This window comes from Kwoniella mangroviensis (assembly GCF_000507465.2).
Source record: "Kwoniella mangroviensis CBS 8507 chromosome 1 map unlocalized Ctg01, whole genome shotgun sequence".
NCBI lineage: Eukaryota > Fungi > Basidiomycota > Tremellomycetes > Tremellales > Cryptococcaceae > Kwoniella > Kwoniella mangrovensis.
In genome coordinates this window covers 1,862,293-1,888,303 of record NW_027062533.1, presented here as the reverse complement: position 1 = coordinate 1,888,303, position 26,011 = coordinate 1,862,293, and the positions used below count along the sequence as shown (strand labels likewise).

The following is a 26,011-nucleotide window of genomic DNA, read 5'->3' as shown; positions in this document are numbered from 1 at the left end:
CTCGATAGTCGATTAGTTTGTCGTAGACATACATAACTTGTCGATAAGAAAATGCGGTTACAGTATCTCATTTGCCTAGAATATTAATGGTTAATTACTTTCCCATCTTCAATCACGTTGGAGCAGATAAATAGGTTCACTCATACCAGTATATCACTCATAGTCCAAGCATGAAATGCACCGCGAACGAGCTATTATTGACATTTCAGACATTATTAAATTAGATTATCTATATGCGTATCCAAGACTATCAAGTTGATTCGATTCTATCGAAGAACCACGTTATGTTCGCTAACGAAATCAATTGATCCCAATCTAACAGACCCAAAATCAATCCGATTGATTCCCTACACGTATCCTATCGCTTTTCTATGGTTCTCACGCGAAACAAGATCACATTAAACATCAGCTCATCGACTCTTTAATTGTCAACATGATCCTACTCACTCCCGCAGATTTTGACTATAGCAGCCTTCAATCCTTTTCCAGCACTTTCCACATCCTTCTTCGACATGTATCCCGAAACACATATCTTGAGTGACGGTTCAGGTTCGAATACTTCTTGAGATCTTAATCGTCTAGATCGTGTGATCAACAAATTGGATGTATTGGAAACTTCATCGACTATATCCTGTAAGAGCAATTCTTCATCTTCCAACGATTCTGGCGGGTCTAACAAGAAGATATGTATCAATCCTGAATTCATATCGGATGGGATCGATATTAATTTTTGTTCCGATCCTGGTCCACCCGCTTCGAGTTTGGATAATTGTTGCCTGAATATCGTTATATTGGCTTGCAAGGATGTCATTAAGTTAGGTTGGGTCTTGAGAATATCGATAGCAGCGCTGGCGCAGGTTGCGAGCATTGCTGGGAGGGAGGCCGAGAATACCGATGCGGAAGAATTGATTCGCTGAGATTCAACATTAAATTCCCGTCCTGGTCAGTTGAGTTTGTACAAGATGAATAATGACATTTGAGATGATTGGTCAATTGTACACTTTACTTACCTGGTGTTGACAGACCACCTGCGAACCAGCACAGAACCCGCCTCCGGTAGCTAGACCATTCGCCATGGACCCGAGTATCATATCAACTTCGGTAGCCTGATTGTATCATTGTTTACAATGAGCATCTCATGGTCTACGCCTAATACAGCTCATGTCGACTCACAGGGATACCAAAGTGTTCGGTAATACCTCTACCGTGGGCACCCATCATACCGAAAGATTGACATTCGTCCAGGATGAGTCGGTATTTGTATTTCTTTTTCAGCTCGATCTGCGCGCACATGCACGAGTCAGCTCAAACCTAATCGGTGCGGATGGACCTTGATGATAATCGCTACCGACCCCGAGACAGGGACAAAGTACCTCATTCGGCGACTTTTTACGTTCCCGACTTGTGTGTTTTCTGAATCAGACCAACTCACCACCTTCGGTAGATCCAACAGCATTCCATCATTCTCAAATATCCCTTCAGCAACAATGAATTTCTTCGTCAATCTTCCTCCCTTTCTTTTCCTTTCCCTTTCAACAGATTGCAACACCCTTTCTAGATCTTTCATATCTCCATGAGCATACCATTTGATATTGGACCTAGAAATCTGTAGACCTTTGTGTATACCGAAATTCACACCTCGGTCCGCTACGATGATATCTCCTCTTTTAGCAAATGCTGGGATAGCCGATGAGACCAGTGCAAAAGCTTGGGAATAGATGATTGACGCTTCGGTGCCTATGAAAGAGGCGATGTCGGCTTCCGCTTTCACGTGGACGTCTAATCATCATGGATGACGAAGATCAGCGATGCACGAGACAGCTGTGAAGCTTGTAAACAGTGAACCTACCAATGGTACCGTAAAATCCACTAGGTCCACAAGTACCTACACCGTATTGACCCAACGTCTCGATGGCAACTTGCTTCATCTTGTCGTTTTCGATGAATCCATGCCAATTGGGAGTAGCCAAATTGAGTAGCTATATTGGTATACAGCATGGGACGTCAATCAAACAATCTCTATACGCTGATTGCCTTTGAATGCTCGATAAGAAAAAAACATGACATACAGTCTTACCATTAGCAGCGGTCTTGACTTTGATTCCATTAGGACCGTAGATGATTGGTACTGTATCGAGAGTGAAGCTATCCGCCGGGGTTGGGTCGTCGGCCAAAGGGAGTGGGTTGAACTCATCCACCAGCTCGTCGATTTCCTATTCAAGGGATCAAATCCATGTCAGTATTTTAAGTTATAGCTCTCATATCTTCAGCCCCTCGATATGGTTATACTTTGTATTTCATTCAATACAGCGATCTGGAGATCCGTAACTCTGACCCACCTTTTCAGTCAGTTTGATAAAACTCTTCCCTTCCCCTTCACCCCTCGTCCTTCCCTTCAATACCGTCCTGATAGCGAAAGCCAACAAGAACAGCTCGAGAACCGATCTCCACGGGTCATCCTGATAACTCGATTTGATATATCTGACAATGATAGGTGATCCGGGGATCTTGTTGAACAGGTGTTCGATGGTGTAGATGATGGACGTGAGGGATGATAGTAAAGGGATCAAGGGAGCGGGTATCTCGGTGGATGCTGGTTGAGCAGTCGCTGCTGGTGTTGATATGGGGGTACGAATGCCGCTCATCTTCGATCACAATGATAGCAGCAGAAGAGTGGGCGAGTGCAGGTCGATGTAGATCCAGATGACTACGAAAGGTGAAGGATGAAAAACAAGAAAGGTAAATAAGATGCAGTACCAGTCGATTGACGACGCGGTCACCGTCCGAGCGCGTGCATGTATGAGTGCAATACAAATCAATCGTAATCGCGATTACAAATACAACCCAGATCGGGGCCTGAAGCGATTACGACGATGTGACTCGACTCGGATGCTAACAAGCTTATAATGCGGAGACCCCGCAGTTCCGCCAAAGGCCGAAAGGAAGGAAAGGTAAAGATATGGTTTTGGTAACTGTCTCAGCATCATCTGCTAAGATACATATCAATCAATCATCATACAGCATCATACTATACAGCAGCACAAGAAGACCCTCAGTCTTATGGCCGAGGCTTCTTCGACCTACACAATCTCACACACTCCCGGCTGTTCTCGCATAACGGCTCTCGTTCTCATTCATCACCCATCATCCATTCTTTCCATGACCGAGAAGAATGAGCGACCCAACAGAAGAGAGAGAACATTGGAAGTCCGTCATACGGGCCTTTGATGGGTACATGAGGTATCATGTATGTATAAACAATAGATCATTGTAGAACTATGGCGCTGATTGTGCTACGTGGAATGCTTCTAGCTCTCGGCCAACCATGCGAGACGGATGAATTTCCTATCGTTGGATAAAGAGTCGAAAGAGATGTTCGACGGGATAGGGTTCAGGGAGAAGTTGGATGCGGTAGATGAAGGTATAAGGAGGTGAGCGGACTATTCCTATCGACTCGTATGCCGGGTGGCTGATGTACTGTAATACTGTATAGAAACGCCGAATTTATCGGAGAGATGATAGCTACACCCGTATTCGCAGACATGTTAGAAGCAGACGAAGCTGAGCATCACCACCATCACTCAAATTCAAATGATCACCATGAGGATCACAGCCATGGTCACTCACATTCCCACGGTAATGGAAACAGCAATAGCAATGGGAATGGGAACGGACACGATCACACCGATCACAAGAAACAACAACAAGAATCCGATCTGTCTCAAGATAAAATTCGATCTACTTTACGCTCGTTCGTGAGGGATTGGGCTATCGAAGGACGAAGAGAGCGAAAGGCATGTTATGATCCCTGTCTGGAGGCTTTAGAGAGGTATTATCCATTACCTGAATCGGAGGAGGAAAGTGTCGCTGAAATATTGGGCGAGTCGGATGGGGACGGGAAAAGAAGTATAGAAAGGGATAGGGGGTCTATAAGAGTTCTAGTCCCTGGATGTGGATTGGGTAGACTAGCTATGGAGATCGCTGCCAGAGGTAGGTGAAATTTTATCTATCTTGTGAACAGACTTGTGCCATGAAATCCCAGCATGCTAACGAACATGCGTTACAGGTTTTGCCTCTCAAGGTAACGAATTCAGCTCGTACATGCTCATAGCGTCCGATTGGGTGTTGAACCAGTAAGTAACAACTACCCATAATATCACCTGGCATGCAAGATCATTCCCGCTGACGCTGAGCTCCGCGATACTAGCACAACACACCGTCATTCGCATACCATTTACCCATACCTTCATTCCTTCTCCAACCACCTCTCAACGATGCACAACCTACTCCTCCGAGTTCAGATACCCGATATTTGTCCCTCAGACGTACTGGGTAACGGACAGGGAGGGGCGTTCTCATTGGTGGCCGGCGACTTCGAAGAGATATACGGCCCGTGTTCATGGGAATTACCACCTGCTCCCACGACTGAGGAAGGGTGGGAAGATATTGAGGGTGATGGTCAGGTATGTCAGAAAGGTAGATGGGGTGCGGTGGTGACTTGTTTCTTTATCGATTGTGTGAGTTGAAAATGATTCCTGAAATCACTTCATCATACATAAACAGCAGCTTCGTGTCATCAGACATGACCATGCGGTCTCAAAGCTCATTCGACCTTGTGTTCGTTACAGGCCAGAAACGTCTTGAATTACCTGCGTACAATACATACCATCCTGGCAGATGACGGAGTATGGATTAACATCGGCCCGTTGTTGTGGCATTTCGAAAATTCGCCTAAGAAAGGTCCAAAGGGTGAAGGTAGTATTGAACTGAGTTTGGACGAGGTGAAGGAGTTAGCCAGGGAGGTTGGATTCGATATAAAGGTGAATTTAACGATACCTTCTTCCTCCAGCGGAGCTACGGGATACTGCTTTCCACGGCACGAAGGACTAAGCTGACCCAAGTCGACTCTTGTAGGAAGAAAAAATGATCAATACCACTTATACCGGTATACCGGACGGTATGCTGAAACATGAATATAACGTGGGTTGTCATAAAACGTTGGGATCATGATGTGTTCAAGCTGATGACACTTATTCATATACGTGACAGGCCGCATTCTGGGTAGCCACTAAACGAAAATAGTGGATCAATTACGTTGTGAGGGGTTCGATTTAAAATAAGGAAAAGAAGAGATATCATATCATCACTCCATTTGAACGAGCATGTATGACGAGCATAGAACCCATATTTATCTCATCTGCACTCCTCGGTGTGGCGATCGCAGAACGAGAGAAGCCGCGGTATTGAAAGAAAACAAAGGATGTGTGTCATCTACCCCAATTGCTTTCCATTGATGGAATCCTGCAAGCTTCTGATTTCAGCCAAAATTCATCTTGGAAGATATACTGTAAACAGGGAGCTCGTACTTGCCACCGAGAACGCTTTCACATTTTTCCTTCAATTGACTCTTAAATGGCCAGCGCTTGTGCACTAGCACTTCATCGATAAATCCCCAATTATAATAGACCTCAATCAGCCTATAGGCTACGGTATCGCACTACACAAAGACAGGTTTGAACAGCATGTCGGAAGAAGAAACAGAGTACGGGTACGAATCTTCCGATGGTGATGATGAATCCACAGTGTCTGAAATGACTGGATCTCAATTTAGATCAGGCCAGGGAGAGATAAAAGATAGAATTGTAAGATTGACTCAGGCGCTTGGTGAAATTGATTTACATATCAATAAGATCCTGGGTACAACGTGAGTACCTCGGATGTTCTTATCTGTTCACCTCAGTCCAGTCAATCTACAGTACATATCGTAGGCAGGTAAGTACGGAGGATGGACATAAGTGTCTCGTGGAGAAGATCGATCAAAAGTTGGAAGTACAATCCGAACTTGGTTTCTGTCAAGCCTTTCTAGGTAAAAATGGTGTTCATGCAGATCTTCTGAAGTAAGTCATCGATCGCGCACTCCACGTAACTCATACATAAAGTATGTTTATTGTTGTTAATACCATGTGAACCTATAGCTATTACTGTGTCTATTACGCTGGCAATCAACTTGGACTTGATACCGATCCGGAGATCAATGCTTCTAGAGCAGCTGATCTAGCCAGTAAATCTTTCCTTAGAGAGATAGCTAAAAGCAATCGGGAGCTATTCGCGGTCGACCTGTCAAAGACCACAGAGCAGATCATGTCGGATGTAGCATCGTGAATACGGCGTCGACTGTACCATTCCCGAAGTGATAAGGCGAAGTTCCTGATGTTTCCTGGATGGGGACTGACGCTGTGCCCATTTTCTGTTGAACATAGTGATCTCGCCGATGAAGTGGCTCATACTCCAAGCGATGTGGACCGCATCAAAAGACTTTCCACTTCACAGGCTGTACAATCGTGGATCGCCAGCTTTCCTCCCGGACAATCTCAAACAGCTGAGGAGTGGGAAGGTTGAGAGGTAAGGGGAGATTGTACGGAAATCTCCTGGATATCTTGGTCAGATTTCTGAGTTCAGATGCTGTATTGTTAGTGCCGCCAAAACATACTGTATAGAAAAGATCACCTGATTTATCGATCCTTATTCATTCCGTTACTTCCCGTACTTATCATTATGGCTATGAGATCTGTGATGGTATCAGCTCAATCCACAGAGAGCCATGCAGTACCAAACTCGGCAATATTTCGGATGGTTTATCATCCTCTTCATGTCGAGATACCCGATAGAGTATCGTAGCCGCCTCTTTCGAACCTATATCATGGCCCGTCGCCACTCTTGAAGCGGCGACAAACCGCTTTTTAGTATTTTGGGAGATACTCGTCTGCAGTAGGGTGACCTCCTTTCATCGCTACTCGTCAAGACCCAGCAGGAAACATCTTTATCATTCTTGGGATAAAAAGGAGCAGGTGGATGGCGGTGCTACTCAAGTTCAACAAAAACAATGGTTCTACAGTACATTGAAGTATGTCATCATACCCCCACTGTACACCGAGAAGATCAAAAGAGGTATCGATTGAACTCACTTTATGCCATCCCTGAAGCATCGAGGAAGGCGTTCAGGTCTGAAAGGAGCAGTCCATCAGCACAGCAATTCCAACAAGAACAATCGTTGTACAGTAGTACATTATGTCATCGTGCCCCACTGTACACCGAGAAGATCAAAAGAGGTATCGATTGAACGCACTTTACGCCATCCCTGAAGCACCGAGGAAGGCCTTCCAATCTGACAATTTGAAAGGAGCAGATGATCAGCAGTGTAGAGTCTTCATGCGTGCATGAAGGGCGATCAAGGTATAAAAAGACCCAAAAAGTCAATCCAAGTGCACCTATATTCATCAGCATTAAGCTTGACAATATTTCGTTTTTCTACCAAATTCCATCCTCAATCTTGTCACGATATTTTGAGCCTCAATACTGTTACCCTCATCACAAGACATGTCGGACAGGATCTCTCTCGGCGGTACTACTTTGGGCGGCGGACAATCTACCGAAGATTTGGGTTATACTGGTGGCTCCTCCGCCGACTCGACTACCTTCGATAAGCCTTTCAGCCACTTCGTCCCGAAAATTGAGTATTCCATCAGCAAGCTCAAGAGCTATGTGCCTCCTCCTCAGGACACGAAAAATTCATACAGGCGCGAACCGTCTCTCACAGCAGGCTCGGTGCAGATGGCTCTCAAAATTTTGAACGATGCAAAAACATGGGCCGAGACTAGAGATCGTTCCACCTTCGTATACAGCAGATACGATACTCGAGACGCTTGGACCAACAGCAGAGATATGGACATCATCAGATATATGGAAAATGCCGCTATCGATCCTCGACCCGCTTTATTCCAGGCTTCGGACGGTGAGGACTTCATGCACGGCATCCCGTGGCGGGATGGGCAATACTATCCCGCCAGAAGCAATGACTTCGTATTCGACTTCATGTGGTATAAAATGACCCACGAACCCGAGTATATGTATCATCTTCAGTCGTGCGAGGCGGCATTAAATGAAGCGGGAGAGTTTTCAAGCCGAGTATAGTACGTAGATAGTATGCTAAAGTGATGACGCTTCAGTAGCATTGGTATGATCGTCAACTGTCTTGTCATTTGAAGGATAATTGCCCATAGTTCTTGATGATCCTCGTCGTTAATCTTACCGAGGATATTTATACAGTAGTTTTATGTGACATATAGCCACCACAGTCAATCCAAGATTCCATTCGATCATGGATCTATTTGAGATTAGCGGGATCAAATTTCCCCTCTCACAACCAGATCACGAGATTGTAATCTGATTACATTTCTTACTTGTACATTTTATCATTCGGGTAAGGTGTTATCCGGGATATCCACTTCTCGTAATCCGTTGATGACTTTTTTCTCATGTTTGTTGCGACTGCATGAGTACCTATCTATCATCAAGTCATGATTTGCTGGATGTCAGACTATATGTATGGGTAGCCTAGCAAGTGACCCACCTTATCGTTCCGGGATAGCACCATCTTGCTTGAACCATGAAGGATGAGGGGAACGAGCGATGATGGGGGTTAGTAACCAGCTACCGTGCAAGAAGAGTACGACGACCTGTCACAATTGGGGATGTAAATATATACAGTATACACACACAGGAATGTGTCAGGTGATAAAGAATACACATGACAGTTTGATCGACAATAAATGGTCTATGTGCATTCCTCATCCATCATTCCTCTTGGTCAGCTACCTTCACCCCATAGATGCATCAGATTATATACCTGATCGCCCATATTAGCACTCACCAGCCATCGGGGTATACTGTGCTACTCGACCCACACGAATAACGTAGAAACAAATAGTTCCCACCGGTGGGATAAGCTATAGAGGAGAGTCTATAATCATGTCCTCGTCACCTTCAACAATCTCCAAGGTGAACAAGCCTTATCCCTTTTGGTTAGGAGGTAAGCGTCCATGATTTGTTACTGTGAACCACATACACATTCAAGTATAGATATATACAACCAGGCATGTCACTTGCTACGACACACGAAGTATCCACCGTGCTGACGTTATCCCCATGGCATATAGGTGTAGCAGCTTCAATAGCAGCGAGTATAACTCATCCACTGGATCTGACCAAGGTAGATCCACTCATCATTCAGCGTGTCATCATCCCCTTCCTCTAGATCGTGTAGAGGTACTGAGGATTTGTGATGAATGTAAAAGGTCCGTCTACAAACGAGTGGTGATAAAGGGATGATCCAATCTCTCAAGAAAACAGTACATAACAATGGTACGTATAGATCCCTCATCTCCGTTTGTTACATTCATGCTTGCTGGCTGATCGGTGTGAACGTTACATACGCAGGGACAAGAGGGTTGTTTGACGGACTGACAGGAACATTACTTCGACAAATGACTTATTCAATGACTAGGTTCGCAGCTTATGATTGGGCTAAAGCGGAGGTACATAAAGGTATGTTCATGTTGTAGAAACCAATCAAAAGACAAAACTTACCTTACATGGTATCATTCTCTCTACTTTATCCTCACACTATCCCTCACCCTCTTCTTCTCGGCATCCACATCATACCGCAGGTCTCGGTCCACCACCAGCGTGGAAAATGGCTTTAGCAGGATCGATAGCTGGCGGTATAGCAGGGGTGGTTGGAACACCGTTCGAGACATTGATGGTGAGGATGCAAGCGGATAAGGCGAAACCTGTCGAGCGTGAGGTCATCCATTCACTTACAAAACACCCGATACTTCATTCAGTCTTACTGCTCCATGACTTTTCCTGCCATTATACTATCTAACTTCACGTTTGCCCATACTGACTGACTTATTTGGTCCATTTACATATTGTAGAAAGGTATAACTACCGTAACTCCGTTCAAGGATTCGTTCGAATGACGTCCGAAGAAGGTATCTCAAGTTGGACGAGAGGGATGGGTCCGAACACGTTCAGAAGTATATTGATGAACATGAGTCAGCTTGCTAGGTGTGTGATCTTTTGTCTCTGCCATACCTCACGGCCTGCTCTCACCTAGATCAGGGATGATATTGACATTGGGAGGTTCATCACAGTTACGATTGGTTCAAGCATGAGTTGATAAAGACCAAAGTCTTGGAAGATGGTCCGGTATTGCATTTTTTAGCTTCTTTAGGTGCTGCAAGTCCATAACCATCGTTTGAGGTACTCAAACATCGAGTCAGGATGTGATATACTGATTATATCGTCTAATTGTAACAGGGCACAGTCGCTACGAGTAAGGGATCTTTCATTGTTCTTCTGATGAGTTTATCCGACTGCTGATAAGACGAGATGACTAGCCGTCTGTTCACCTGCCGATGTGATCAAATCTCGGATCATGACTGCTCATGGAAAGGGTACATCGAGTACGATGGGTGTGATCAAACAATCGTAAGTATCATTCCTTTTTCACGTTGTGAGACACCTGGACCAGGTGCTCAATCCGGATCCTTGACGTAGCCTGGCAAAGGAAGGTGCGATGTTCATGTTCAAAGGCTGGGTACCGGCTTGGACGAGATTGCAACCTACGTGAGCTTCATCCTTTCTGCCTATTGTGCTGCTTGAGCTGATGAGAGGGTTATACGGGACGAATATACAGGACTATCCTCATGTGAGTCCATTGGACGCTGATCAAAATATTCACAATGGAAGGCCTAACTCGATCAGGGGGCGCATGAACGCTGATATGCATTGCCAATAGTTTCTTGACTCTCGAACAACTCAAGAAAGGAGTCGATGTCTACCGAAAAGCAGGAGGTCAATTGCTGTAGCGACAAGGGAGATGAGGTCAATGGGTGTATTCGGTTCACATGTTTCGCTGATGTATTTGGTTGTGTTCTGTAGATGATACAAGTATATAATCTAGTCGTGTAGTATCTTTCATGTACGTTCTATGCTATGTCCCATCTGACGCTCGTCAGTCCGGACATCCCATCGTTCAGTGGGTGTTCTGACTGTTGGCTTTAAGCTTAACACCAACAACACCGGGGGCCGATCCAGGCACGAGCCAAACATCACCCAGGTCACAGTCGCAGTCGCAGTGCTGGTGCAAATACGGCCAACTGGTCAGAGATCTCCGTCCCATCGATTCATATCCATTTGCGACACTGCAATTGTGCAAGTGGGACGATAACCCACTGTGCTCTCTCTCTCTCTCGTCGCATTCACATTCACAATCACAATCACATCCAGTTCATGGGTATCCCTCGTACGAAGAAATCGACTGCCGAGTGAACGCGAGTCAAAGGGGTTAGTAATTTGGGACTATCGCAGACTCTCCGATTAAACTATTCCAAGATTCGGAGCCGACACAGTGAGTCATCGTCAATGTCACCGTCACCTGTCACCAGGAATATATGTAAAGTAGAATAAGCCATGGTGGGCTGATACAATGGGCTGATCGTGCACAGTTCACAATTCATATAAACCATCTTCGTCGCTTCACATCTAACGATCAGTACAAATACACCACACCAGAATCCAGATCAATAGCCCTTCCCTTGCGCACACCGACCTACCATGTCTTGTCCACCTCGCTTGGGGGATGTGACCGATCTATCTCCACCTCCCCTTCGACCAGACAGTCCATCCAACCCTGCTCATCTGCCATCCGCAGACAATGTAATTGCAGAGAATGCAGTGGCGAATGAGAAATTCGACTTGAATCAGTATACCAAGACCATTCCCGGTGGTATACCCTTCCCTACCACCATGGGAGCCACCGTCGCTCCACCACCTCCTCCCGTGCTCCCATTATCCCATGGATCCCATGGAAGCTCATCTGGATCTGCGTCTGCAGTGATCAATGAGAAACCCGAGAAGAGAGAGGGATCAATAGGGGAAGATTCATCATCATCTACAAGTGAGAAACATCCAGAATCCAAGAAGAAAGGTTTGTTCGCCAGATCCAAGAAAAACAAAGAGATTGACGAGAAGAAATCCAAAGAGAAAGAGGATGAAGCCAACCTCCTACCGCCCGTATCATTCTTCGCCTTATTCAGATTTTCGACTCCATTGGAGATGGTTGGAATGGTGATCGGTCTGATACTGGCCGTAGCTGCTGGTGCCGCTCAACCATTGATGACGTTGATTTTCGGAAGGTTGACAACTAGTTTTACAAATTATGCTGTCATCGCTCAACAAATATCTTCTTCTGGATTGACCTTGAGCCAAGATCAATTGGACCAATTGCAATCTGCCAAAGATGACTTGAAGACTCAATCGGGTCACAATGCCTTGTATCTCATGGCTATAGGTGTGGGAATCTTTTTGACTACTTGGGTGTATATGTTTATCTGGAATGTTACGGGTGAACTAAATTCGAAGAGGATTAGAGAAAAGTATCTAAGGGCGGTTCTAAGGCAGGAGGTAAGTGAAAACCTACCTCGTCGATTGACCTTCTACTGTCTGTTCCCATTACCAAGATTTGTCGCATGAGCAGCATCTCCATACTCTCTTCTCTATATGAAGCTCTTACAACAGACCTACCTCTCCTTATACTCGTGACTCACCTCCACCAATCTTATCATCGACATCTTAGCTAACGTACCTATTCCCTTACCTTAGATCGCATACTTTGACGATCTGGGCGCAGGGGAAGTGGCCACCCGTATTCAGACGGACTGTCATCTAGTCCAAGAAGGAACATCAGAGAAGATCGCTTTGATTGCTCAATTCCTCGGCTCTTTCGTGGCAGGTTTCGCACTGGCTTTCGCTCGGTCATGGAGATTGGCATTGGCATGTTCGGCGATTTTCCCCGTCATCATCATTGCTGGTGGAATCATGATGACGGCAATGTCAAGATTCGGTACGGGTGCTCTTGAGCATATTGCTAAAGCTGGTTCGTTGGCTGAAGAAGTTATTGGAAGTATTAGAACCGTACAGGCATTCGGTAAACAGAAGATTTTGGGCCAGAAATTTGATGATCATATTGAATTGAGTAGGAAAGCAGGTAGGAAAGGAGCTTATATCGAAGCTGCTGGTCTAAGTGTCATGTGTGAGTTGGACTAGATCCATCTTATCGATTCGGAAGCAAGTGCGACGGTTACAAATACACCTAAAGCCATGTCTTGTCCACTTGTAATCGATATTGATGGAAGATCCTATCATCACCTTCTCAATCTCAAAGTGCACTCATATTGCATGGATAATCACTGACTCTCTGGTAAATTAGTCTTCTCGATCTACTCCGCATACGCTCTCGCATTCTTCTACGGTGGTATCCTCGTGACCCAAGGTCGAGCAGACAGTGGAATCGTCATCAACGTATTCATGTCCGTCTTGATCGGTGCATTCTCCATGGCGATGGCCGCACCGGAAATGGCAGCCGTCTCTAAAGCTCAATCAGCCGCTGCGAAATTATTCGCTACTATCGATAGAGTTCCCCTCATCGATTCAGCAAGTATCGAAGGTCTCAAACCCGACCCTGTACACGGTGAAATTACATTTGAAAATGTCAAATTCCATTATCCCTCTCGACCTAATATCCCCATCCTCAAGGGTCTCACTACGACTTTCCAAGCTGGTAAGACCTTCGCACTTGTGGGCGCAAGTGGGTCGGGTAAATCGACGGTCGTCAGTCTGGTAGAAAGGTTCTACGACCCTATCCAAGGAAATATCAAGCTAGATGGAATAGAAATTAGGGACTTGAACTTGAAATGGTTAAGACAACAAATTGGTAAGCTACCTCTTTTGCTCACACCCACCCACACCGACTTTTTCCGTACGACATCCACACGCTCGCAGCATCTTTGGCTCAGGTTTGCTGATGATGGATACTAGGTCTCGTCTCACAAGAACCCACCTTGTTCGGTACAACCGTCCGAGGTAATGTCGAACATGGTCTGATCGGATCGAAGTGGGAGAATGCTACCGATGCTGAAAAGTTCGAGCTAGTCAAGAAAGCATGTATCGATGCCAATGCTCATGACTTCATCATGAAGTTGCCCAACGGATACGATACAATGGTAGGAGAACGAGGAATGTTATTGTCAGGTGGACAAAAACAAAGAGTGGCTATTGCCAGAGCGATCGTCTCAGATCCTAGAATCTTGTTGTTGGACGAAGCTACTAGTGCATTGGACACGCAGAGTGAAGGCATCGTACAAGATGCTTTGGACAAAGCCGCTATGGGTAGAACGACTATCACTATCGCTCATAGATTATCGTGAGCGCACATCGCTGCTCGTACTGCTCAGGTGCTGACATTTTTTACCATAGAACTATTCGAGACGCTGATAGGATTCTTGTCATGGGTGGTGGTGAAATCTTGGAGCAAGGTACACATAACGAGTTGCTTGCCAATGAGAACGGACCTGTGAGTGCTTTTTCCTCAGATCACCATCCCAAGCACCCATTGCTGATTCCAACTACCTCAAATAGTACGCACAGCTCGTTGCCAACCAGAAATTAGCTCAAGAAGCCGTCGAAGATTCTTTGAAAGTGACACCACCCGAAGATCAAGCCCTATCCCGAGTGAAGAGTACTCCAGCTGCAGACTCGCCAATCAAGGAGAAAGAGTTCTCCGAATTGAAGAGAGCTATCACCGCTCGATCATTAGCTAGTGCCGCTTTGGATGATATCACAGCTCGAAGACAGGCTAAAGCGTTGGAAGAAGATAAATTACCCAGTTCTTTTGGCATGTATCTGAGATTGTTGAAATTGAATTCGAAGCAGAAAAATTGGTATTTCTTCGGTATGTCTCCATTCCTTTTGTGGCCTGGCGTATCAAGCTGAATGAGAACTGATGTCTTTATTCTGGGTTGCAGGGACCATCGGAGCAATTTGTTCTGGAATGGTATATCCTGCTTTGGCGATCTTGTTCGGTTACGCACTGGCAGATTTCCAAATTCAAGGTTTTGATGGTTGGCAAGGTGTTTTTAGACATGCTCTAGATCGGAAAGCGTAAGTAATTTCCCTCGTCCAACCATGAGTCTCGATCTTCACTGATCTGTCTTGATTATCCTCCATGCAGTCTGTGGTATTTCGTTACTGCCATTCTAGCTTTCGTCGCTACATACATCCAAGTCGTAGCTTTCTCCGGTACAGGATGGGATCTCAATGCTAAATTGAGAACTGAGAGTTTCAGAGCTGTTTTGAGACATGATATCGGATGGTTCGATGAAGACCAAAATTCCGTGAGTAGCCTTATCTACATCACTATCCAGCTCTGTTTTGTATGGCTCAGAAAAGCTGATAGAGGAAAATCTATTCTTGTCATCAGACTGGAGCTGTCACTTCCAACCTGGCTGAGAACCCTCAAAAGGTGCAAGGTCTATTTGGAGTCACGTTGGGAACGATTGTGCAATCTTGCGCGACTTTATTGGGAGGTTGTATCATCGGTTTATGCTTTGGTCCTCGTAAGTCCCTAATTCTTAAAGACTCTGCCTTTGACCACATCCAAACGCTGATTGATTGCATGCCCACTGTAGTTCTTGCTCTTATTGGTATAGCCTGTATCCCGCTCTTAGTGTCAGGTGGATATATCCGTCTCAAAGTCGTGGTACTCAAAGATCAAAAGATGAAGAAGCTACATGCCTCCTCGGCTCATTTAGCATCTGAAGCTGCTGGCGCGGTCAGGACTGTGGCTTCATTGACGAGGGAGGACGACGTTGACAGGATCTATTCGACCGCTTTGAGGGAACCTATGAAAGTTAACTTGTGAGTATCTCTCGCTACTTCACCAAAAGCTCAACCAAGGTTTCTGATAATGACATCACCGCCGTTTAGCCGAACATCCGTCAAATCACAAGCCCTGTACGCTGCGAGTCAAGGTATCACATTCTGTATCATTGCTTTGGTCTTCTACATTGGTGCTCTGTGGATTATAAGTGGACGATATGGTACAAGTCATTTCTTCACTGTTTTGACGTCTGTTGTGAGTCTTCAACCTTTCATCCAACCATCTTTGCTTGTCCTATATCTCACCTTCATGTTCAATATCCATCCGAATAGATCTTCGCTTCTATGCAAGCAGGAAATGTATTCACTTTCGTTCCCGACGCTTCCAAAGCAAACTCGTCTGCTGCGTCAATCTTCAGATTAATGGACAATGAACCTGAGGTGGATCCTGATTCTTCGGAAGGGTTGAAGTTGGATCACGAACATGTCAAAGGTCATATCAGGATCGAAGATGTACATTTCAGGTATCCTACTAGACCAGGTGTGAGGGTTTTGAGGGAATTGAATATTGATGTACCTGCTGGAACTTAGTAAGTTGTTCAAACTGCACGCCGTACTCGTAATTTGGTAACGTATATTTACTTTACTTGTCTCTAGTGTCGCCTTAGTCGGTCCATCAGGATGTGGTAAATCGACGACCATTCAACTTCTCGAACGATTCTATGATCCGTTAATTGGACAAATCACACTAGATGGAGTAGATATCAAAGAATTAAACGTATCGAATTTCAGGGATCAAGTTGCTTTGGTATCTCAAGAACCAACTTTATACGCTGGCACGATCAAATTTAATATTCTACTAGGAGCGAATAAACCTATGGAGGAAATTACACAAGAGGAAATTGAGAATGCTTGTAAAGACGCTAATATTGTGAGTCTACCTGGCAATACCTGATGTCCTACAATGAGATTTGTTGACTAAGTGTGTTTGGATAATAGTACGATTTCATCATGTCCCTTCCTGATGGATTTGATACAGAAGTAGGAGGTAAAGGATCACAACTATCTGGAGGTCAGAAACAGCGTATAGCCATTGCACGAGCATTGATCAGAAACCCCAAGGTTTTGCTGTTAGACGAAGCTACGTCTGCGTTGGATAGTCAAAGTGAAAAGGTGGTACAGGAAGCGTTGGATAAAGCTTCAAGGGGACGGACCACCATGTGAGTATCTAACGTCTCACTAATACGGAAAACATGTGGGACGCTGATCGGTTTGAACCTTGGGTGAATAGTGCAATTGCACATAGACTATCGTCAATCCAACGTTCAGATCAAATTTATTATTTCGCTGAAGGTAAAGTGGCCGAACATGGTACTCATCAGGAGTTATTGGCTAAGAAAGGAGGTTATGTGAGTGATCAAATTCCCATTGGTCGCTTCATTCATTGCTGATGTCTGTTGGTATGAACAGTACGAATTGGTACAAATGCAGAATCTCAGTAGACAGTAGAGGGAGAATACTACTGAGGGATTATTTTACATGATGATGATGACATCGGCTCTGTTCAGATCATTACTCAGTATACATTATTTACTAGACATTGTACACTCATCATCAATTATAATTCGTTTGCGTGATATTGATTTTGATCTTGGACTTCATGATACTCGTGTTATGAAATTATATTATGTTGTATCTATATCGCGATCTCAACCTACCATGCTCAAAACCGAACAAACATTTTGAACCCTTTGTGTACCCGTCCAGGTCACCAGGAACAAGTGGTTATTAACCCCTTCACGTTATGCTCAAAGTGTATGACTAAGCATCGAGCAGAAATCACCAAGCACAAATCACTGAGCGATGAGCATTAAAGAGTAGGGGTTGACTTCGATCGTATGGTATAAATAAGTTACTTGTAAGATTTTGTGTAGGTGTCAATTTAGCAAGAAAGAGAGTCAAAGTGGATGAATAACAGTACATAGTGGAGATAAATCATGAATACTAAAACTTTGAATCTTGAACGAAACATAAGATGAGAAATGACAGAGGACAGACAAACAGAGAGGAAGACGAATATGAAAAGGGACGATTATTATATACTATTTGATTACTGACAGACTAACACCAAACGACAGAAAGGAAATCCGTCCGAATCCGATCCGTCGAGTACTGATGATAAAATGATAACATAGACTCTGACACATAACTGAAAGTTGAGATGAGAAATTCAAGAGATATATAGGGAGATCGATATGAAGAGGTCGATGGGATACCATGACCGCACACGAAACAATCATGTGGACCGAACTAGTCGATGAAGCAGAGACACCGCTTACTGGTCTTGTCTCCAAGGTTCGGAAACAGCGTTTGACGAACTATTCTCATGGAAATTAACAGGTGGATAACCCATGGCTCCAGCAAAAGGGGGAGGCCCGGACTACAACACATACGACACCTTATCAGCATCCATCCGATCCTTGCTGTACGGAGTATATGTGTGACTCACTTCTGGACCCCAAGGCATGTTTTCCCCGCTTTCACCCCTTCCATAAGGCATGTTGTCCACATTATACATCTGACTTCTTGGTAGGGCGTGCGGGGGAGGTGCAGTAGGAGGATACATGTGTCCTTCATACCTTACTGGGTAATTCGATTCGATCTGTTGAGGCTTATTGTTACCTGAATTGCTCGATGATCCATTGTTGTTGGAGTTGGAGAGTGAATGAGCCCTCAGATCCGCAGGAAAAGAAGAAGAGGAAACGTATGGTGAGGCGTTTGGAGCCTGATAAAGAAAAGTGGCGAAAAGAACATAATCAGTAAAAGTCATTATCATGATGGCAGTCGTCTCATACTCACCGAAGAAGCGGATAAAACTCTTGATCTATTGCCGTTACCTGATGAGTTCCTGTATGGATCTGAGCTATCATTTCCAGCGGGATTCTAACATATCGTTGACCATCAGCATAACCATTTGTGATCCTATCATTGCATTTGGTATGACTCGACTCACAGTGTTCGACCTTCCTTGACCTTGTCCACTACCATGTCTAGGTGGCGGACTAGGCATTTGATTCTGCGGCCCGTTCCCGCCACCGGGGTTCTCTTGACCATAAGTGACTCGAAGCGTGTAAAGCTGTCTTCTCAGATCGGCATTTTCGTCTCGCAGGTAACTATTCTCATTTTGCATCTGAGCAAACTCGGGCGAGTGCGTACCGAGTCCCATCCGCGATGAACCAGGTGGGTAGGGGAGTTGACCGAGTTGACGACGGGCATCTTCAAGTTGTGCGGTGAGCACTTGAACGGAATCTTCGAGCTAAACAGAGCACAAAGAAATATAACTCAGTATTTGCTAAATGAGTGGCAATAGAAACGAAAGAAGAAAGGATCGTGTGTGAGAACAGGATTGTAAGTAGGTTGGCTACTCACCGCTTTCACTCTAGCCTTTTGTTTCTCCCTATGCCTCTTTTGGGCCTTTGCATTTCTGGTTCTACCGTCCATGTCGTCGCTCATATTCACGAGGGAAGTGGTAGAGTTGCCTTTGAAGCTGGACAAGAGCGATTTGGATGAGAGGGAAGATGTGGGTGACATGTTAGAGTGATTTGTACTGTAATAGGACGAAATCTTGAACGATTTTATTGAGTGAAGGTCGTGGAAGGAGAGCGAGAGCGAGTCAAGGACAATGATGGAGGTTGAAGAGGTAGTTGAGATAGACCAATTATATATCTATCGACAGACAATGGAATATGACTGATTGGAGGCAATCGTTACTCGATGGAGCAATTCCTGTTTGTTTCAGCCTGTTGGGAAAAGAGTTATTTGGACAACCGAGTTGTTGAAGATGACCGAAGAAAGGGAGTTTGCTGGAATTAGGGTTGTAAGACCACCGAAAGTGAGTCAAGTGATCGATGAAAGGAGGATGTATAGTGTGGGTATACCGAATCGGATCCTATCCTTCTATCTATTCTTGGGTGATGGTGCACCGGTTGAGATTGTTGTCGGGCTGAATTGTAATAGGTGAAACGATGACAGGGGGTTGGGCGACAATGCTACTGATCATATCAGGAAAATGAGAAATAATGTTGTGTCAGTTCAACCGTCGTCTCGTTTAGATTATGAATTCCTTTGAAGCCGAAAAGGAAAACGCAAAGTAATGTTTGGGATCCAAAAGTGGGAAATAACGTTTTAAGAAGGTTACCAAAATGGTGTTGAAATGATGACGAGGATTATTGGAGTTGGTGATTGTCAAATAGAAGAAGAAAATGCAGAAAGGAAACGAGGGTGGGTGAATGACTTGTTGGTGACTGACTGCTGGACAGGAGTAGCAGCAGTTACAGGTTACGATTACAGGGATATCATTGACCTGAACCTGAATCGGACCCCAACCCAACCTACGCTAAAACGCAGGTGGAGGAGAGCAGAGTAGAGTTGCGGAGAGGTTTTTATGGGGATCGGAATGAAGTGGGCTTGGAGATCGTGGAAGCAACTCACGTTGACTCGTAAAGATGATCCTGTTTCTGTTATGTATTCTACTGTGTTCAAACGATATATACAATTGACTGTATGGGGTAATATGATCAGTATGAGTGTCAATTATGAGAAAAGCAGGAAGATAAGGAAGAACAAAGTATGTACGAGAAAATTACAAAACTATTTATATAATATTTACTCTACTATTGGTCCTGTATCTGGGCTGATGACTGATATGATATGTTTGTGGAATTCCCGATCACTGATGCCTGATGATTGACCGTTCGTTACCCATCCGATAAGTTGAGGTGAGACGTCACGGCTACGGATTGATGTTTCTGATCTCGTGTCGTGTCTTACAGAGTAGGGACGGGATGGCGATAAAACGAACAGAACGATGTGATGAGATCTGTCTTTGAGACTCTTGAGATCGTGTCTAAGGGTTTGGGCTGGGCTGTTGGAAGCAGTGTTGCGTATCGGTGAATGTCCACCTTTGCAAGGAGAGAGAAAGGGGAGCAGACGGCTCAGGTTTTTTTTTTATGTGCAGAAAACCCTTGGATGTCTTACGTTGGATTGTCGATAATGGATGTGGAGGTGTGTTTGGGGATCGGCTGAATATCTGGCGGTAAACTTGTATCCCTCTTAAAGTCCCTGTGAGTCGAGTTTATTTATCTATTTTGTCTCGTCTCGTCTCCTTTCGTTTCGTCTTGTCTCGCTTTCTTTGCTTCTTACTCTGTTCCTACGAAACACACCAGGATTTCAAAAGGCAATCCCGACTCCATGGCCCTCCCCGCCCGAGTGGATCGAAAATCATGTATCAAATGTAATGTATTATTTCTGGACCTTCCAGAAGGGAGGGCAGGGGATAACATGGGAAAGCAGGAAAAGATGATTAAAAGAGGTGACACAACGATCCGGTGACTTGGTGACTACCCTGACCCTAGAAATATCAAGTAATATCATTCTCTCCTTCCTTGCCTCCCTTCTTTCCCCCGTGAACCGAGGTATGGTGCATGTCTTGGGTCTCGGTTTTAGGTGATACATGTGATTCCTCAAAAGTTACCTTCGATCACTTATACTCATCCTGACTACTGACTCGGCAATATCATTTCGTCCCACCATCCTCTTGTGCAATTGGAAGCATACCGTACTGGGTGGAGGGTTGTTCACTAGTGTATAATCAAAAGAGGTAAATTACAAAAGGACAATTACGATTTCATTTGCTATCAGCTAGCTCGCATCGTTAGTTCAAGCATGGTACAGGCCAATCATGCAGATCTCTCCTTTCCTCTTGAGTGGTTTGGTGCAGTCGGACATTTCCCAAGAACTTCCTTTCATTTACGAGGTGATATAGGTTGTGCGGTAAAAGCTTAATATAGGAGCAAGATGGTATTGCGGTGCGGGGTCAATTATGTTCAAATGCCGAAACATTAATTCACAAGGACCCTGTCGACGCAGAAACAATTCCTCCGATCGCATATCATCCATTCAGCTCAGCAGAGACGTGTTGAGTGTCCACCTAGTTCACCTATTCGACTCAAAAGACAGTGGCTTTTCAAGGTAAGATAAATCATCTTCTTGTGAACATTCCCATCACATCAATGAGGCGTTGGGACAATTTGTCTTGTCGATCAGACACCCTCGATGGGATGGGCGGGGTGAGCGGTACCCAATCAACCAGGAGAAATAAGGAACCAGGGACTTGGAGGATGATTGGGACCGTAAACCTCCACACTGGTGTACTTTGCTCTGACAGCTCAGGGCCAGAGCTGAAAATGACATATGGTAGCGACTGTTCACGATCGTAAGATGCTGGCATGACGATCGAGTCAAAACGGCAACCATTGTGGAGACAAGGAGAATTTGCAAATCATGACAACATCATTTCGTAATTTCACATGTCCGAACATTTAGCTCAGATACCAGCAAAACCAGCAGATACCAGTTGCTACCAGTGTACCGTACTTCGAAGAGGATGGATCGGAGACTCGTTCTTCGAGATGATGGGATTTCGGCTTGACCTCGGATCTCAGCAGGCCAATGACCGTGCCATTCAGTGTTCCATCGGGAATGGACCGATGCAGAAGAGATGACGACAGAGGGAGTTGCAGTCACAAGAGGCAAACGGTATCAGTCAAAGGAAATAGGCGTGTGAAGTACTACTGAACCACATGACCGATGAGACTTGACGGTCTATTAAGATATTCATATGCCTAACTTGCATTCGGCCGATCATCTATTGTTTCATGGTGCATCCGTCCAGCCAAGAGCACACTAAGATTACTGGATACTCTGAAAGGTAATTTATCATGAGAAAGGAACAAAATCCATTCTATCCTACTGGCTGCGCGAGGTTACGGACCATGATGGGCACGTACTGAGCGAGGTTTTCTTACCCAGTCCCCTGGTCTCTCCCTCTGCTTCCTGATTACTGATCATATCCACAGTGCATTCAGACGGAATCCGCTCGATAAATCCGCAACGCGAGCGTATCAGGACAAGGGATTATTAGGGACTTAAACGATATCTGATAAGATCAGGGCTACTAACCAAGCCCTAAAACAGGTCCTCAATGCCTGTCATGACCCAGAGCTTTCACCTTGCAAGATAACCTCGTTTGCAGAAGAGGGCTCGATTTCCCAAGGGCATATCACGTACTGGAGTCTTGGCATAAGTGCCGCTTAAAGCGCCTTTGTTATGCTTAGGATGGCATATCAGATGAGGGAAAGAGGGGAGATGGCATTTTCCGCTCCCAATTAGACGCTCCGTGTAAGCCGACTGTCATACTGTATTCCTGACCAGATCAGACTGCGGCCGATGGCTTCTCGTCCAGACGGTCAATACAGATACGATTGGGGCAATCAGTGGGATTTTCTAATCGGACTGCGGCCGATGACTTCAAATAGGACACGGAGCACTCCAGGATCAGATGAAGATTTTCTTGGTGGTCCGGCGCGGTAGGTTCGATTCGCGAAAAAATAAAAAAAAAAGACAAATATAAAGCGGGGGTGAGCGAAGTTTTGGGCATTTGATTCCTCAACCTGCTCAAAATCAATTTGCGAGATGTCGGCTAGAAGATATGACGATCCCGTTGTACCAGCACTTGGAGGTCTTCCCTCCGCTCAACCCTCCACAGCATCAGTGTCGCTGCCTCACGAAATTAAAGACTTAAATCACGATGAGAAGGATGGGTCGAGCGCTGAAGGTGGCTACTCTGACAAAGATGTCATTAATATTGGTAGTAAATCCAGAGGTGTCATCGAGATGGACGCTTTGCAAGCAAGAATGAACACCAGATGGCGGATCGTTATATACCTCTTCTTCATGTTCGTGTCATACAGCTTGAGTCTGGGTAAGTACCGAATGACGATTGATGCTGTGATGTAATAGAATTGAGGCTGATAGGAAAATGATACTTTGCAGATCAAAGTACTGCTACTGTATATCTCAACTATGCTGTATCCAAAGGCTTCAAGTTACATTCCCTACAGGCCTCAGTCACGGTCGTCACGTCAATTTTCTCCGCCATGGCACCTACACCGATTGCCAAATTTGCTGATTACTTCGGTCGAGTGTATGCCGAGATCGGTTGTCTCGTCCTCTATACTGTCGGACAAGCTGTTATGGCATCAGCTAAGGGTATCGTCCAGTTCTCAGCTGGTAGTGCCATCCATACCCTTGGTATTAGTGGAATGTTCATGCTTCAAAATATCATCATTGCCGATATCTCTTCTTTGCGAAATCGATGTAAGTTTAGTTTCTCTTTGAGCACTCGGAATGGGTCTATGCTGAACCTTCTCTTGCCTTAGACTGGTGGTTGGTCGCCCCTTCCGTCCCTCAAGTGTTCAACTCCTTAGGTGCGAATGTAGCTGAATCGATGCTGGGTTACGGCAACGAGAGCACTTCTTGGAGATGGGGTATTGGTAAGTGTCGTCTATATCCGAATGCTTATCCGTGTACAAACTGACCACGTCTCTGTATAGCGATGTTCTGTATCTTGATCTCGCCTATCACTACCCCAATCATCATCACTCTATGACGAGGAACTCGTCCCGAGAGAGCTGTCCGCCAACAGCTCAAGGCGATCAAGCGGGAAAGGGCAGCGCAAACATCTCTTGTTCAAAGGTTTTGGGCCGATGCGAAGGATATCTTTTGGAAACTTGATGTTATCGGTCTCGTTCTGTTTGTCGTTGGTATTGGGTTATTCCTTGTAACTCTTACATTGGCAAACTCTCGATTCAATAAATGGAGTGACGCCCATACGATCGCCCAGCTCGTTGTTGGAGTAGTGATCTCTGTCGGCTTTGTCGCTTGGGAAAGATGGCTCGCTCCTATCCCCTTGCTTCCCTTCGCCCTGATCAAGAGGAAAACAGTCGTTGGCTGTTGTCTGATCGCTTTATGGCATCCTCTTGCTGGACGATCGGTCAGCACATACCTTTACATGTATCTCCAAGTTGCCGCCGATCAATCACAAGTCTCAGCCACACGAATCACAACTTTCCCCACGATCGGTGGATGGGTGACCGCCGTCATTGGTGCTCTCATCGCTCGAATATACAGAGTCTTGAAGCCCATCATCATTTTCGGAATGTTCATCGAAACACTCGCTACCGGCCTCATGCTCCGATACAGGACTAGTCATAATTCCCAAGCTGAACTTGCCATTATTCAAGTTTTGCGAGGTATGTTATCATTTCTGACAATCCGTTGGCGATTGCTGATTGATGTATTCGACCTTTAGGTGCTTCCAATGGTTTTATTCCTTATCCTATCCAAGCTCTCATTCAGGCTGCTGCTCCCCATGAGCACCTAGCGCTGGTTACAGCTGGTTGGACTGCCATCTACTATGTAGCTTTCGGCGTCGGTGCAGCCATCAGTGGAGCCATGTGGACTAATATCGTTCCAGACAAACTCACCAATTACCTTCAAGGCAATGCGACTCTTGTTGCTGCTGCTTATGCCGATCCGTTGACATACGCTACACAATGGCCCGTCGGAACATGGCAGCGAGACGGAGTTGCCAGAGCTCAGGATGAGGCACAAGTGAGTACAGCATATCGATGTATGTAGATCTAGAAGCGCGAGTCCATGTTAATGACTTTTGAATGTGACTCTGATAGCGAGTGATGGTTATCGTCGGTACCGTCATCTCTTTCATTGGCCTTCTCACTGCTATTTTCCTTCTTGAGAACCTTCGACTGCCCGACACCCAATCCCTTGAAGAATCCGAAGAGTACATTACCAAGGCTGAGAAAAAGCAAAAGAAAGCGTTGACCGTTGCGGTCGTTAGAGATGGGCCTGTTGCAGCCCAATAATTCATGGCTTGTTACACGTCATGATAAAGAAAGACTTAACCTTATAATCCCCGTAGCAAAATAATAAATTTTAGATATAAATGATTGACTTGCCAACTGTAAAGTCAGTGGTGACATAAAAGCAACACCTGCTGTTGGGCACGTACCACCAAAGTTCTAGTGGTGGAGGCTGAAGCATGTATGCCCGACGCTGCCAGCTTTTCATGCACACCACAACTTGTCTATGTGACATGCAGGCACTCTCTGCTGTTGATACCCACCCACATTTTTACAGGACTGTTATAATCACCTGTCAAGACAACTCGGTCTTGTCTGACGCATGAGGTGTGTGAAGTGCAAGTTCAAACCATCACTGTACGAGATGTTGCGTTTATATTGCCACTGACTGTACAGTAGTGCGTATGTGGCATTCGTTGTCTTTCGAGTAATTTAGACTCATCGACTAACACTTATCTCACAGTTTAAGCGTTCCGATAGGATCTGTAACCTGTACAATATCCTTTGTCCAAATCATTTGTGCACCTCACAAAGGATTTGTGAATCTTTATTGTTCAACGTGAATCCGAAGACTTCCGAAATTGTATCTCCTTCTTATTGTACTGTATTCTCCCACTCAGACCCACTCTGAACTCAAAGATAGGATAGTCCTACCGTCGCGTATAAAT

The 26,011-nt window shown here is 45.1% G+C and overlaps 9 protein-coding genes across 9 annotated transcripts; 7 read left to right on the top strand and 2 right to left on the bottom strand.

Annotated features, from left to right (window-relative positions):
• Window positions 1-439: 439 nt before the first annotated feature.
• I203_100698 (uncharacterized protein) lies at window positions 440-2,645 on the bottom strand (the record flags this gene model as incomplete). Its single annotated transcript, XM_019150027.1, has 7 exons — window positions 440-913; window positions 1,011-1,106; window positions 1,174-1,281; window positions 1,433-1,779; window positions 1,850-1,979; window positions 2,070-2,213; window positions 2,340-2,645. The coding sequence occupies 7 exons, from the start codon at window positions 2,643-2,645 to the stop codon at window positions 440-442; spliced, it is 1,605 nt and encodes a 534-aa protein (XP_019000723.1).
• Window positions 2,646-3,172: 527 nt separating this feature from the next.
• On the top strand, window positions 3,173-5,082 carry I203_100697 (uncharacterized protein; the record flags this gene model as incomplete). The annotated part of the gene is made up of 8 exons (XM_065516704.1): window positions 3,173-3,247; window positions 3,313-3,431; window positions 3,494-3,990; window positions 4,067-4,133; window positions 4,208-4,517; window positions 4,629-4,820; window positions 4,915-4,980; window positions 5,050-5,082. 8 exons carry the CDS (start codon window positions 3,173-3,175, stop codon window positions 5,080-5,082), a joined length of 1,359 nt encoding a protein of 452 aa, XP_065373522.1.
• A 440-nt stretch (window positions 5,083-5,522) lies between these two features.
• On the top strand, window positions 5,523-6,399 carry I203_100696 (uncharacterized protein; the record flags this gene model as incomplete). Its single annotated transcript, XM_019150029.1, has 4 exons — window positions 5,523-5,704; window positions 5,769-5,897; window positions 5,976-6,158; window positions 6,261-6,399. The coding sequence occupies 4 exons, from the start codon at window positions 5,523-5,525 to the stop codon at window positions 6,397-6,399; spliced, it is 633 nt and encodes a 210-aa protein (XP_019000725.1).
• Window positions 6,400-7,377: 978 nt separating this feature from the next.
• Window positions 7,378-7,971, top strand: I203_100695 (uncharacterized protein; the record flags this gene model as incomplete). The annotated part of the gene is made up of 1 exon (XM_019150030.1): window positions 7,378-7,971. The coding sequence occupies one exon, from the start codon at window positions 7,378-7,380 to the stop codon at window positions 7,969-7,971; it is 594 nt and encodes a 197-aa protein (XP_019000726.1).
• An 837-nt stretch (window positions 7,972-8,808) lies between these two features.
• On the top strand, window positions 8,809-10,712 carry I203_100694 (uncharacterized protein; the record flags this gene model as incomplete). Its single annotated transcript, XM_019150031.1, has 11 exons — window positions 8,809-8,869; window positions 8,997-9,049; window positions 9,135-9,201; window positions 9,277-9,384; window positions 9,507-9,638; window positions 9,777-9,909; window positions 9,996-10,084; window positions 10,242-10,332; window positions 10,402-10,470; window positions 10,541-10,552; window positions 10,643-10,712. The coding sequence occupies 11 exons, from the start codon at window positions 8,809-8,811 to the stop codon at window positions 10,710-10,712; spliced, it is 885 nt and encodes a 294-aa protein (XP_019000727.1).
• Window positions 10,713-11,460: 748 nt separating this feature from the next.
• Window positions 11,461-17,070, top strand: I203_100693 (uncharacterized protein; the record flags this gene model as incomplete). Its single annotated transcript, XM_019150032.1, has 16 exons — window positions 11,461-12,309; window positions 12,508-12,937; window positions 13,115-13,618; window positions 13,723-14,107; window positions 14,161-14,257; window positions 14,323-14,635; window positions 14,709-14,844; window positions 14,915-15,077; window positions 15,164-15,299; window positions 15,372-15,600; window positions 15,670-15,817; window positions 15,895-16,151; window positions 16,219-16,492; window positions 16,561-16,781; window positions 16,853-16,970; window positions 17,032-17,070. 16 exons carry the CDS (start codon window positions 11,461-11,463, stop codon window positions 17,068-17,070), a joined length of 4,299 nt encoding a protein of 1,432 aa, XP_019000728.1.
• Window positions 17,071-17,896: 826 nt separating this feature from the next.
• I203_100692 (uncharacterized protein) lies at window positions 17,897-19,152 on the bottom strand (the record flags this gene model as incomplete). Its single annotated transcript, XM_019150033.1, has 5 exons — window positions 17,897-18,001; window positions 18,071-18,346; window positions 18,421-18,504; window positions 18,575-18,877; window positions 18,991-19,152. The coding sequence occupies 5 exons, from the start codon at window positions 19,150-19,152 to the stop codon at window positions 17,897-17,899; spliced, it is 930 nt and encodes a 309-aa protein (XP_019000729.1).
• A 3,942-nt stretch (window positions 19,153-23,094) lies between these two features.
• On the top strand, window positions 23,095-24,070 carry I203_100691 (uncharacterized protein; the record flags this gene model as incomplete). Its single annotated transcript, XM_065516703.1, has 4 exons — window positions 23,095-23,383; window positions 23,455-23,778; window positions 23,841-23,954; window positions 24,015-24,070. The coding sequence occupies 4 exons, from the start codon at window positions 23,095-23,097 to the stop codon at window positions 24,068-24,070; spliced, it is 783 nt and encodes a 260-aa protein (XP_065373521.1).
• A 402-nt stretch (window positions 24,071-24,472) lies between these two features.
• Window positions 24,473-25,346, top strand: I203_100690 (uncharacterized protein; the record flags this gene model as incomplete). Its single annotated transcript, XM_065516702.1, has 3 exons — window positions 24,473-24,713; window positions 24,773-25,074; window positions 25,152-25,346. The coding sequence occupies 3 exons, from the start codon at window positions 24,473-24,475 to the stop codon at window positions 25,344-25,346; spliced, it is 738 nt and encodes a 245-aa protein (XP_065373520.1).
• Window positions 25,347-26,011: the final 665 nt, after the last annotated feature.